We start from the raw sequence: 14,142 nt of genomic DNA, 5'->3' as shown, positions 1-14,142 counted from the left end.
GATGTCAATCTTAAGGTTTTAAATGCCCAGACTCATGTGACCTTGCCCCAACAATCAGCACCATGGCTTCTTCAAAGCAGTTGTCTAAAACTGAAACTGAAAATAGTTGACGCTCACAAAGCAGGAGAAGGCTATAAGAAGATAGCAGAGCATTTTCAGATGCCAATATTCTCTGTTCAGAATGTAATTAATAAATGTCAGTCATCAGGAACAGTGGAAGTTAAAGCAAGATTGGAAACCAAGAAAATTATCGAGAAAAAGCTCACAGGATTGTGAGAAAAGCGAGGTCAAAACCCAGTTTGATGCACGATCCATCCAGAAAGACCTGGCAGACACTGGAGTTGTGGTACACCATTTCACTATAAAGAGATCTCGTACAGATATGGTCTTCATGGAAGAGTCATCAGAAGAAAACCTCTTCTACGTCCTCATCACAAAAATCAGCGTTTGAAGTTTGCAAATGAACATATAGACAAGCCTGATGCATTGTGGAACCGTTCTGGGGACGTCGTGAGGTTAAATAGAACTTTTGGCCACAATGAGCAAAGTACGTTTGGAGAAGAAAGGGCACAGATTTAATGAAAAGAACCTCTGTCCAACTGTAAGCTTGGGGGGGGGGGGGGGTCAATCATGCTTTGGGGTTGTATTGCAGCCAGTGGCACAGGGAACATTAGAAGTAGAAGGAAAGATGGATTCAATAAAATTTGCCAGTTTTGTCATGGCTGTGCATGTCATCGTGGCACCTGCAGAGTCTCCTGAAGTGTTGCTGCTGTATGGGATTTAGAGAAATTACTTATTTGTGGTATCAGTTTCTGGCTTCTTCAGATTTTTAAAGATGGAGCCAGTGTACAAGTTCCAGTTACACCAGGCTGAGATCTGATGACAGTATGGTCCAGACCACCAGCTGTCATCCAGATAAGATATAGGTATACATAGATAAGTGAAGGAAAGGGTAACAGGAGTTCACTGTTGATACCTGTGGTGCAGGTTTCGGTTTGTAGCTCAGTGTCTGATTTTTCCCGTTAATATCAACACTCGACAGATGAATCCTGCTTTAACTACATTGACTGTGTTTACATCCATTCATTTACTCTTAGACACAGAGTGATGGTGGACTACATACTCACAGAACTGAAGTTACATCCATGCGTCTCTGTAATGAACAGAAGACTGTTTTACAGTCACCGTGTATACAGTCAGAAGGTTTATAGCTCTGTTAGATAATAAGATACACATTAAGCTCTATCATAACCCTAAAAACAGAACAATATCTACAGTTTAACAGTGTGACAGGTCACTAATGGCTGTATTTAATGTCTATTCTATACACACACACACACACACACACACACACACACACACACACACACACACACACACACACACACACACACACACACACAGTGTTTTGAAGGCTGATAAATATTTGATGCTGCAGTATAAATATTCACTCTAATGGCCCTGCTGCTGCACATTCTCTGTTTTAAATACAAATACTCTTTAAATATTCAGGATTCTCTCTGTGAAAGAGTTATGCCAAAAGACATACCAAGGAGTGGCAAACTGTGGCCTGCAGTAAGCTGCCATGCAATATCTATGGAAAACTGCGTCCGCCACTCTTATCTGCGGCGAAGTGCGTCCAAATTAAAAGTTGGGGTTAGTTTAACTTTTAGCAGCAAAGTGTGACCAGAGAACACACGCAGCCTCTGACATGTTGACCTATGTTTACAAAGAGTTAATCTTTGCTTGAAACACATGAATACACCCCCCGGCCATAGAAATATGTAGTAATAGCGGCAAGCTGCACTTTCCCACTGCTGAATGGAAGATTACTTCTGAATGGCATCTATAATTCATATGCTCTATGTTCACATTCTATGACTGATTTCGTCATGTGAATTGTCTATATTGGAATTTTATTCTGTTGGTTATTCTGTACACACAATATCTACTTCCTATCTGTCCGTGCTGAGCATGGCAAGCCATTTTTTACAACTAATAGGTAGAGACATGTATTGCAGATATCTGTTATTCAAATCTTCCCTGTAAAACAACAACATTTCAGATATCGAATGACATTTTTCCTGTTAGGGCTAAAACTGACACAAAAAGTTGTCAATGTCTTCATCGCACAAATAGCCTGGTCCCAAATAGCTAGCTGTCAGCACATGCTAGGGGACACATTACACTACATTAAATGTAATTTACCTGATGTTATTATTCAAAGTGACTTACAATTTTACTATGTATCAGAGGTTGCACCCCTCTGGGGCAACTAGGGGTTTAATGTCTTGCTCAAGGACACATCGGTTGATGTATTGCTGTGGGAATCGAACCTAGATCTCCCACGTCAAAGATATGTGTTCCACTGCGCCATCCCCACCACAACTATGTAATGGAACGTGTATTGCTCCGGACCCAATGAAGTGTGCTGTCGAGTGTGAAGTTAGGATTAGCAGCAATACTGGAGGCCTAGCGATTGGCCTGTTAAGAAGAGGCATGTTCTTACGTGTGGCTAATCTAACTGGGCTCGTTAAACACCAAAACCCAGCTGCTAAATGTTTGCTCAACCTGTAACTCCAATCCCCACTGTCTCCTTGTCTCCTTGTCGCGACTAACTTGCCTGAGTGAGTGTTGGTCTTCCCTATTTCTAAAGAGGTTGTACGGTATCAAGCTCGACTCACCCAGAACTGTATGGTGTCACAGTCAGAGAACGGCTGAGACTGGTTGGAAAACCAGAAACTAGAAAGTTTTTTCCGTCCGAGCAGTCTTTTTCCCAGTGTGTTTCTTCAGCGTGTCTGTGGTGTAGCGTTGGTCATGCCTGAGGCCCTCCGCCTCGGTTTCCTCACATTTTTCAATGAATCTCCACTATCATCTCCCCATTAAACACTCTGACAAACCTGCGCATCTGCCTTATCAAACCTTGCACACACACGGCCCCTAATGTCACATGTCAGTATTTCTCAACCAGCTTAGTACTTAAGACAATAAACTGATATATCAACAAACAACTACTCAGAAGACGAGGTCATAACACATATTTGCAACGGGCACTGCACTAGAACTAATACAATTGACCTCTGTATGACCTCCGTATGACCCCTGTTTGACTCTCCTCTCAGAGTTTTCTTCCTGGAGTTGACAGATGATGTTTGTCTGGAGAGAATCACTCTCAGAGCTACAGATCCAGTCAGTGGAGAGAGGTCAGTGCAACCAGTTTAACCACTTAACTGACCCAACTTAGTTTAAACCCACAGAGCTTTATTTATGCATAGAGATTTAAACCTGGATCAGGATTAATTTACTATGTTGTGAAGGTATAGATGTGAATACATCATACTGTATATTTGTAGATATATTATATTTCCTCATGCAGGTTCCACGCTATGACTCGACCGGCTCCGAGCTCTGAGGTCACAGACAGACTGAAGACCAGACCTGAGGACAGCACAGACACTGTAACACACAAACTGAGTCAGTACAGGATACATTCTGCTGTCCTGCAGGTACTCACTGCGTACACACACACATACACACACCATTTTTTGAACCCTCTGAAGAACAACTCTTCTGTCCAGAATTCAAGCTGGTTCTCACAGATATAGAATCTTAAAGTAAGATTCTGCTTATATGCCGTATGATTTTCATGTTCAGAACCTGTATAAAATATGGACGTAGTCTCCGTGACATCACTCATATGTATCTGAAGAGCCAAAATGAAGCTCAAAGTGGGCGGCTTCCAGTAGCTCCGGCTGTAGCCAACTTGGCAGTGCCTGACGTCGTCTAATCCAAAAAGGGGCAAAGAGGTGGAGTGTGGGTGGTGCTAAGGCGGGCTCAAAAAGGTCTATGCTCGCCATCTGTGATAGAAGCCCCATGTCACTCATAGCCTTATGCAAAACTTTAGGCTTAAATATATATCCAGGCTGTAAACATGTTTAATTATGCTGTAAAGTTAGGAATCTTTAAATGGGGATCTATGAAGATTGATTCCCATATGGAGCCAGCATCATGTGGCCACTCCATCAACTACAGTTTTTGGCACTTCAATTTTTCAGCACCGGAAGTTGATGCTTGGTTCAATCAATCAATGAATTAATTAATTTTATTCGTCACATGAAATCATACAAGGTACATTTATAGTGAAATGGTATCCAATCAGCTTCTTCAACTTGTGCATGAATCAACATAAAGCAGAATGCGACTGTTAGATCGGCACACAGAAAAAGAGTCACCCGGTTGAATGGCACTGGCACTCCAGGATCCAGCCAAGTCTCTGTAAAAGGACACCACAGCTCCCAACATCCCGCTGGAAACTGATGCAAGCACAGAGGCTATCTAGCTCACCGTCCGCCTGCACACTGTCTAACTACTATATACGCCCAGCAGAAGATTAACTGTCGGTGTTCAATTCCTCCATTCTTGCTTCTGTGCCCCCGCTGATGTAGAAATGGAGATGAATGAATGAAACCTTTATTTCCCCGAGGGGAATTTGTTTTGCTCTCAAGAGAGCCACAGTGAACATTAACCACAGACAACAGTAAATAATAATAACAGTAAAAAAAAACACCAAACATCCAATATCATTGAAGACAGAGGATAGAGAAAACATAACTACAACAACAATGCAGAAATGGTGGTGACATGCAATCATCAGTACAATAGCTAAGATTAATCAATAATTAATTAATTAATCAATAAATAGTGCACCTTATAAAATGTCTATGTACCTGTGTTCAGTAATTTGTCTGTTCAGTAACTGAATGCTCCTTGGCACAAAAGATGTAATGGCACAGATATGGTCTTGTTTGTCTTCGAAGTCTGGATTGTAGCCATAGGTCATAGCTGATATATAATAGCCATCTTCACCTTCACCTTCATTTCCTCTGTGATTACTCTGTTACCATTTGAAAAAGTAATTTACAACTCAAAACCAATAGTGAATATATTTCCAAAGAAGTATTGTCAGTGCATCACAGCCTGTTATATCTTAGCAGTTTATTTGGACTCAATCCCACATACACTGTCAATACTAGTTAAAGCACCAAATGTGGATTAATGCTCTGCTGATTTAGTAGGAAATAGTCCTTAAAAAATGCACTATTCCCTTCTGTTTGACACGCGTGTGTGTGTGTGTGTGTGTGTGTGTGTGTGTGTGTGTGTGTGTGTGTGTGTGTGTGTGTGTGTGTGTGTGTGTGTGTGTGTGTGTGTGTGTGTGTGTGTGTGTGTGTGTAGGCTGTATATCCAGATGCATGTCATATTGATGCTGATCAGGATCCTCACTCTGTGTTTGAGGCTCTGGAGAGCAGACTGACAGCTTACTGACAGTGGAGACACCAGAAGACACATAGTTTTGGGAGACAGGAAGTGGAGTGACTGCTATTATTCTTCTCTAAATCTTCCCTTCATCTTTTTGTAAATGTTCTTGGTTTGTTTTAATACAAATACAAAGTTTTTTACTTTCATCAGTTGTACAGTCCTTTTAAAAAAAATAAGAATCAGACGCATGATGGACAGTTTAGAAAAAGGATCAAACCAGAGATATTGTCTTTAGTTCTTTTCCAAACATTTTTCTCTACCCCTATATAAACAACATACAGTGTATATATATATATATATATATATACATATATATATATATATATATATATACACATATATAGCTGAGCTGCTGTGTTCACTGTCGCTGGTTATCACAAACACTAATAAGATTCTCATATGCAGTATGTGGTATCACCTCTGACACACACACACACACACTCACCAAGATGACAGTGTGTGTGGTACGCCAGGAGGAAACGTCGCCTCAGGCAAACATTATCTTCAGAAATTGTTCAAGTCTCAGAGTTTAGCTTTTTTCAGACTTTTTCTCACACAGGAAAAAAAACAGAAAATAAAAAATATTCTGAAATATTTATGACAGATGTCAGTTAGAAAAACATTAACTTATTATTTATTATTAACTTTTTTCACACTGTCAAGTTATTACTATTACTAAATATGATACATTGTTTAGTTTATTCAGTGTTGTATGTTTTATAGTTTTATTGTTAATACACACATGAATCCTTTGTGTTGACAATCTTCAATATCTGGAAGACATCACTGCTTATTAAAACTCAAATCATCATTGCAGTCTAATTGACTGCTCCTGTTTCTGTTTATTAAGTTAATACAATATTTAATGTTGTTAGTCCTGATAGAAACAATGGACAAAACTAAAAACAAAACTGTAAAACTGAAATCGTCCTTTAATTTAGAAGCGGAGCTGAGAAGACAGACAGATAGGTAGGCAGTATTTTCAGATTTATATGATAATATGATTATTAAGGAGATTTGCGTGACAGCAGCTCCTCTGATCTAAAAGCAGTTATCACAGTTTAGGACGTTTACTTCAAACCTTCATGTTAAAATATCTCGTTTACCTCAGAACTCCTCATCCTGCCAATGATTGAAAACTGGTTTTCACAGCTCGCTCAATCACGCAGACGTTTCAAAGTGACGATTTTTGGTAAATGACTATAATTAATCCTCCTGAGCGTCGGTTTGAGTCCCAGCGGTGCCGGGTTAGCAGCATGATTGACAGCTCTATTTTTAAGTCTTCCTTTTGACAACAGGAAGCAGAGCAGGAAGAAAATAGGACGTGACGGCTGCTGATGTGATGATGGACACTTTGTCCTCGTCTCCTGCAGAGATTGAAAACATCGTCTTGCCGGGGAGCCTCTTAGCAAGGCACTTAACCCCAAAGGAACTCACTTTATAGATAATGGACTTTGGTCTGTGTGTCACTATGTCTCATATATGTCTAATACCCGCAGGTCTATATTCAGACCAGGTCTTCTCAAACATGAATATTAGCTTCTTTATCTTTTGATAATGTTAATAATACCTAATGTATTAGTAATAATGTAGAGGTTTGAAATGTTGGTTTGATAAAACCTACATTGTACATGGGTCGCTTTGGGTAATTGTGAAGCCATTCTCACTATTTTCACCATTTTTACAAACCAATCAATCAATCAATCAATCAATGGAGAAAAAAATCAGATACTACATATTGAAATAGATAATGACAATAATGAACAGATAATACATAATAAAAATAATCATCAGTTCAAAATGTGCTCCAGTAAAGTAACACATAAAGGTTAAATGTAAACTAAATCCGTTCAAATGTTCTATCTTTACTCTACTTATTATCTGCTCAATAACCCATAACACTGTCTCTGCAGCACCTGTTTACTGGTTCCACTTATTATTCAACTTATTTAGTATTATTCATCTTTCCCATTCTCACATCTCACTTACTATTTTTTATTTATTCATCATTCTTCTGAAAAAGTAAATTAGAATCAGAAATACTTTATTGATCCCCGAAGGGAAACTCTGTGTTGTAGTTATATTTCTACTATTTGTGCAACTGCAACAGAGTTTCCCTTCGGGGATCAATAAAGTATTTCTGATTCTGATTCTAATTTCCTATTTCAGAACTGTTCATATGTTCTTAATGTTCATATTGTAATATAATAACAAAATACTGTTTATCCCAGTATCCTTTGCACTATGCACCACGTTTAAATAATTTTATTGAACTCTTCATTGCACTCATGCCTCTATATTGTTACTGTTTGGAGTATGTATAAATTGTGTACATATTAGTGTGTACATTTTTGTTTTGTTTTGGTTGTTTTGTATGTGTAAGCACAGTGTGAGTAACGATGCTCCAAAGGAAAATTCCTCGTATGTGTCCTCATACCTGGCAAATAAAGCTGATTCTGGTTCTGGTTCTGGTTCTGATTCTGATTCTGATTCTGGTTCTGATTCTGATTCTGATGTTGACTGTGCTCCACTAAATTATACTGACTGAATCTAAGCTTTTTTTGTTGTTGACCTATTCAAACGGAATCATTCATAAAACGTTTTATTAAAGTGATAACTTTAATATTTATATTCGAGTATTTCTCAATAATTTCCTGTCACTGTGTGACCAAATTTTGAAATTTCGACGGGAAGCTACTGCGCATGTCCACAAATTCAGCTGTGAAGGAGGCGGGGCTTCAGTGACGTACCAGGAAGAGATCCCCACGCGTGTAGTTCTGTTTTACGGTGAGTCCGTGCAGTTCTAATTTTCTAATTTAATGTGTTTCTCAGATTTTCTAAAAAAAAAACTCAAGTTTACAGGCTAACTGAAAGCATCTGTTGGTAGCAAAAGGGGAGCGTTAGCTACCGAGCTTCAACTAAAACACAAACACGTTTTAATGTACTGTATGTGTGTGTAGCTAAAAGCACATGCTATTGTGGATAACTTTAACATCATATGTCCTATTACGGCACATTGTGTTTGCCTGTGCTTCGTTACCGTGTATAGTCAGAGCTCACGATGTTAAACGGGCTAGGTGTAGCAGACGCCAAACCTTCTGTACGACGGGGTTTTTATAACCTTTTTATATTTATAACAGTTTTCTAAGTGCTCTGACTGCATGTGTGAGGTTGTGTAGCTCTGATCTGTCTTTCTGTGGCTCAGCAGGTGGGCTGATCATGTCATCAGCAGCAGAGGACCAGCTGTGTCTGAACATCTGCAGCAGTTTCTCCCCCTCGTCATTCCCCCGGTCAAAACCTCTGACTACTCAGCAGAGATGGGCCAGAGTGAGTGTTATGAAACACAGTTGACTGTGGTTTCATAAATAATGTGTTATTGTTAAACTGTTCAGGGGTTTCAGCTGATCAGAGTTTGTTTCTGTTCAACCTCCAGAAGAAGCACAACGCAGAGAAGAGAAGGATTAACTCGCCAGAGGAGGAGGAGGAGGAGAAGAAGAGAGGCTCCTACAAACAGAGGAGACTAGACAAGATGGCAAAGGAAGAACAGGAGGAGGAGGAGGTGCAGCCTGAAGATTCTCCTCCTGCAGACTTTCAGGTAAACATACCTGTCACACTAACCAGGTTCCTTTTTGACCACCTGTTGAAAGAGTTTAAAATTAGACCTCAACATGTTGTTGTCTTCTCAGTGACTAGGTTTACATGCACTCTATTTCTCTGAATATGACAATATTCTGTGCAATATTTAATCATTTAATTTCAGAACTGTGCAATATTTAATATTTAAAACTTTTGATACACCAGTAACTGTGAAATTTCCTAACTGTAATATTAATTTCATTATGCGTATACAAACCATATTTATCTTTCTTACTATTTTATACACATGTATTTAGTTGTCTCTGGACTACTTATGTTTTATATTTTATTCCATGTTATATTCCTTCTTGTTGACATTGGAAAGGGGTTGCTTCAATCTCGTTGCACGTGTATAATGACAATAAAGGCAGTCTATTCTATATTCTGAATTTGATACTGGTCCAGTAAACAGCATATTTCAGAATATGTGTCTCAGTTAAGTTTTTTTTGTGTGCAGTTTCAACACACAGCATCTTGCCTTTTTATGGTCAACTTTCTGTGTGTTGTACACAAACCAACTTGCAAGCAGTTTACAAGGCTGGGGTAGAGATGCATGGCCAAAAGAAAAGAAGGAGAAACACACCTTCTTTTAAACATGATAAAAGACTTGGATACCAACAGGTTTTTGGGATATAAGCAAATATTGCAGTGGTGTTTTTTTCAAGAAGGTATGTTGAAGGAATGAGTAAAGCAGGCTGTGTTTTTCGTGGTCTGCCAATTGTGGAACACTTAAAAAAATGCTGTGAATATTACGGAAATATTAGCTGAATATTAATTTTCATTATGTAAACAGTTTAGTAGGATTATTGTCTTTTTCAAAATATAGGCAAACTGTAATATTTTGTGCTTGTATGTCAGATTTTTCCTCATTTGCCACAGAAATGTGTGGTTCTGCACATAGATATTATCATTGTTATTTTTTATTCTTCCAGTCTCCACCCACTGTGCAGACAGACAGAAGGACACCACAGAAGAAGAAGGATGGAGTGAGGGAAACAGGAAGGAGCATTATCAAGACTTCTTCTCTGTTTAAACACAACCCAGAGATCCCAGAGTTCCAAAGGTACACAGCTCCTCCTCTGATTGGCCGAACAGATAAGCCTCTGATTCTGATCACATCATTGCCAGCTGACATCAGTGTTTCTCAGACGTTATTGATTAATTGTTTATTAATCAATCAATCAATCAGATATATTTAATCTGTTACAATAAACTGTCCTTTATTCAATCATTTATCCATTAATTCATTTAATTTATCTTTTTTCCCCATCTTCTACCGTTCTTCCTTTTTTCGTACCTTTCCTTTACACCTCAATTTACTCATTCCTTCCTTCCTCTCTTCCTTCCTTAGCTCATTCTTTTCTTCTTCCTCCTTCACCTATTCTTCCGTCCTTCATTCCTTGATCTCTTCATTCCTTTGTCTATCCTCCCTCCCTTGCTTTCTTTCTTCTCTCCATCCTTTTATTTGCGTTTATTCACCCCTTCCTCCATCTCTGCTTACTTTCCTTCTTCTATCCTTTTTTACTACCTCCCTTCCTCTTTCAGACAAGTTGTCTCCCAGTTAAAAGAGAAGATTTTCACCAGTGACTCATTTTCAGACCTTGACCTCCACCCACACCTGGTAACTCACACAAACACACAAACACTCTCACACTCTGTGTCTAAAACTTTATGAGACATGTCTCGCTGTTATAGAAAATAAAGATATAGTACATTCTGTGCTCTGATTGGCTGGTTTCTGTTCACCAGGTGGCGACATTGAACAAAGTCCTGAATGTTTCCACAGTGACCAGGTCAGTTCACACACACGTCCTATTTTAATAATCACACTCACTGAGCTTATTTGTTGGATAATCCTCATCAATTGACCTAATTATTCTATAGCTCATCTACTCGCCATCATTTGTCATTGCCAACTAATGTTTGAGCAACGATATCACTGCGAGGCTGCCTGCCGAAGGTAAACGCAAACAAATTCTCTCGACAGTTTAACAACAGATTCTTCCGAGCCATAACCACTCTTTAGGGGAGCAACTCAAACTCAGCATGGAGGCTGTGGCATGATTAGTGTCAGCTTGGCAGTGTTACCGAATTGTAACCTGAAATTGATTTTACTTATGTTGTGGGGTGGTTATATATTGTCCCCAAAAGGGAGGTCCACCTCCACAACATGAGCAACAGAGACTGATTATGGAATGCAAACCACCGTCCAAGAATCAACCATCTTTCCTCTGTGTTCAGTGTTCAGAAACGTACTATCCCAGTTCTGCTGTCGGGACGGGACGCTGTCGTTCAATCCCAGACGGGTTCAGGTGAGACAAACACACACTTTATAAATCTTTATACTTACGTGAATCAACAGCAACATTACATACATTTGAAGGTGATATCTTGCTCATTATTACACGCATTTAAATGCTCTTTAATGGCATATTAAGACAGAAAGGTTTTGATGTTAGTGGTATTATGTGTCTCTGCAGGTAAGACTCTGTCCTACGCCGTTCCCGTGGTTCAGAATCTGCAGGGGCTCCAGCAGAAGGTCAGCAGGTCCGACGGTCCTCTGGCTGTCATCATCGTCCCAACAAGAGAGGTGTGACTAATCACCTGTCCTCACCTGTTGACGTTCTCTTTTTCAGCTCACTCTTAAAGGGGCGCAATGCAGTTTTGGCCATTTCTCTGTTGTTTTCTCGCTTTTTGCTTGCAGGTTTCTCTATAGAGCTCTCCCTACAGCTTCGGAATAGATATTTGGCAGCCGCTATGTTTACTTGTGTCTGACTCCTCGCTTCCTCTTTCTCTGTTCCTCAGACAATGCTTTCCTAGCTTTCTGCTTCTTTTTTGCCGGTTCAGCCATGACAATAGTTTGAAAAATGCCAATGCTACCTTGTGAGATGGTTCCTGAATGGGCGTATGTGTGCACAGACGTGAAGCAATTTGTTACATCGCGAGACCTAATGTCACGCGATCCTTCCTGACGGCGGCCGAAAGTTGTAAAGTTGGGTGGTTTTTCCGCTCACAGGCGCTAGGGGGGAGCGAGACGACCACAGCTCGAAAAAGTCATATAACCATTCCAATGACTCCGAAGCTGTTCAGGGTAAATTAAATTAAGCTAAAAACAACTGCATAGTTCCTCTATAAAGGGTCAGTGTGCCGATAGCCTTTAGTGTGTTTGGATCTTAAATGTTTTTTGGGAAACAACCTGAACAAACTTTAGCAGCAGCTCAGCTTGTGGCCCTTCTGCCGACGGGCCTAAACAGCTGTCTTAGAAACACAGATAAGATTTAACATGAATCTGCTTTATTTATTGTTTTTACCAGTTTTAATTATCTGGTAAAAACACGAAAACCATAAACATTGAAGGAGTCCTAACCTAAATACTTACGGCAATGATGTTGAAGACCAAATTTCCATGATTAACTGCCACTTCACAATGTCACCAAACGGTATCTTTTGTTAATGTTTTGATTGAGAGACCCCTCGCTGCAGAAAATTACATATTGTAAATTTAACATAAAATAATCTAAATCTGAGGTTGAAATCTGTTTGGTTATTGAAGATGACATGTCACCTGTTTGAACATGATTTACTAACTCTCTCAACGTCTGTCTGTCTGTCGGTCAGCTCGCCCAGCAGACGTTTCAGACCTTCCAGAAGCTTCTAAAGGTAACCCAAACCGATCACATTTATCGGATATTATAGATTATTATAGGTTTAAGATTATCAAAACTGACTTTAAAAACTTGCTTCTTACATAATGATCTTATCAGGATGTTTTTCACCTAATCAACTGATCCTAAACACACCCTCTTTAATAAATGCACCAGTCAGAGCTGAGCATGAACCCAAACTCAGTCCTGCAGCCGCAAGAAGAGGGAATAATAACAGCAGCTCACTCATGTGTTCTGTTTCTCTGTAGCCGTTTACCTGGATCGTTCCAGGAGTCTTGATGGGAGGAGAGAAGAGGAAATCGGAGAAGGCCAGGTACACAACTGATCCCTGTACTTACCTGCTCCTCTTCATCCTCCTCTTCTTGTTTTCCCCTCCTTTCCCTTCTGACCTTTTTCAGAAGTGCAGAAGGAAGGAAGAAGTTTTAAGAATCCTTGAGTATGTTCTAGGTACTTTGAGAAGGTTAAAGAAGTCCTCAAGAAAGTTCTGATTAGCCTCAATAAGGATTCCAAGAATAATTGAGGAAGTATTGGGGTCTTGAGGAAGTTCCAGTTGTAGTGTTTCTTGCTGAAGTTCTGGTAGACCTTGAGAAGTTACCAGAGTTTTTGATGAGCTTCCAGTGTTCTGGAAGAGATTGTATAAAAAAAAAAAACTGGACTGATTGGCTGATGTCTCTCTTCAGGCTTCGTAAAGGAATAAACATCCTGGTGTCAACTCCTGGACGTCTTGTGGATCACATCAAAAACACCCTGAGCATCGCCTTCAGTGCAGTTCGCTGGCTGATCCTGGACGAGGCCGACCGGTAACTCCCGAGTTTATAACTAAGTGTTTTCTTTTAAAAATAAAGTGTGTGTTCCTAGTCAAATAACTTTGTTTCAAACAGAATTAAGCAGACTCAAATATCACAGATGGGTCAGTTTGAATGTCCTCCTGCATTGTTATGGAAACAGATGTCGTTTTTCATAATCCGAGCAGGTTAAAGAATATTGAGATTAAACTAAAAAAGGACCAATAATTGATCCTTGAGGAACCCCCACATCAGTTATTTTCTTTCAGATAGGACATTATTTTCTGAGAGCAACGGGAAACTGTTAGCTCCATCAAAGCTCCAATAACTTAAAGTACATGTTGTATGTTTTTAATTGAACATGAAGAGAAATGTTAGTTTTTTTACAATCACTATGTTACTAATTTCAGAACCTTGATGTAATTTTTCAAAACTCTTGACACAAAACTCAAAACGGTCATCACTTGTAACACAGGCTGTCCAATGTTCAAAACATTGCATTCATATCTTTAAAGAAATCTTGCACTTGCACAATCATTGGTTCAAAAACTAATTTATTGTGAAATACCAATGAAATGTTACTTTAGATCACCTGCACACAAGCTACCCATAGTTTCACTTTGTCATTGTTCGTACAATCATTAAATATTGTAGTACAAAAGAGGTGATACATGTTTCATTATGGTACTAGATGAAATACATCCCTGTAAAAGCACTGCAGTAGTAGAGAGAATACTACA

At 39.3% G+C, this 14,142-nt stretch overlaps 2 protein-coding genes across 4 annotated transcripts in view; both read left to right on the top strand.

Annotated features, from left to right (window-relative positions):
- Positions 1-5,462, top strand: part of ak8 (adenylate kinase 8) — a 16,256-nt gene extending 10,794 nt beyond the window's left edge. Inside the window, 3 exon segments of the mRNA XM_032516660.1 lie at positions 3,123-3,203; positions 3,377-3,506; positions 5,233-5,462. Coding sequence (XP_032372551.1) covers positions 3,123-3,203; positions 3,377-3,506; positions 5,233-5,322 — 301 coding nt within the window. The 3' untranslated portion in view covers positions 5,323-5,462.
- Positions 1-14,142, top strand: part of ddx31 (DEAD (Asp-Glu-Ala-Asp) box polypeptide 31) — a 39,599-nt gene that overhangs the window by 15,868 nt on the left and 9,589 nt on the right. Inside the window, exons 3-13 of one of the 3 annotated variants that reach the window (XM_032516595.1) lie at positions 8,092-8,103; positions 8,525-8,643; positions 8,750-8,911; positions 9,885-10,015; positions 10,498-10,573; positions 10,702-10,745; positions 11,194-11,264; positions 11,433-11,542; positions 12,571-12,612; positions 12,866-12,930; positions 13,298-13,417. In XM_032516595.1, the coding sequence (XP_032372486.1) occupies positions 8,536-8,643; positions 8,750-8,911; positions 9,885-10,015; positions 10,498-10,573; positions 10,702-10,745; positions 11,194-11,264; positions 11,433-11,542; positions 12,571-12,612; positions 12,866-12,930; positions 13,298-13,417 (929 nt within the window). In that variant the 5' untranslated portion in view covers positions 8,092-8,103; positions 8,525-8,535. Of the gene's footprint in view, positions 1-8,034; positions 8,104-8,524; positions 8,644-8,749; positions 8,912-9,884; positions 10,016-10,497; positions 10,574-10,701; positions 10,746-11,193; positions 11,265-11,432; positions 11,543-12,570; positions 12,613-12,865; positions 12,931-13,297; positions 13,418-14,142 lie in introns of those variants that run through there. The other 2 variants (XM_032516596.1, XM_032516594.1) reach the window with 2 other exon arrangements.

Source organism: Etheostoma spectabile, chromosome 5 (genome assembly GCF_008692095.1).
Source record: "Etheostoma spectabile isolate EspeVRDwgs_2016 chromosome 5, UIUC_Espe_1.0, whole genome shotgun sequence".
NCBI classification, from domain to species: Eukaryota; Metazoa; Chordata; class Actinopteri; order Perciformes; family Percidae; genus Etheostoma; species Etheostoma spectabile.
This window is presented reverse-complemented; position numbering and strand designations above follow the sequence as displayed.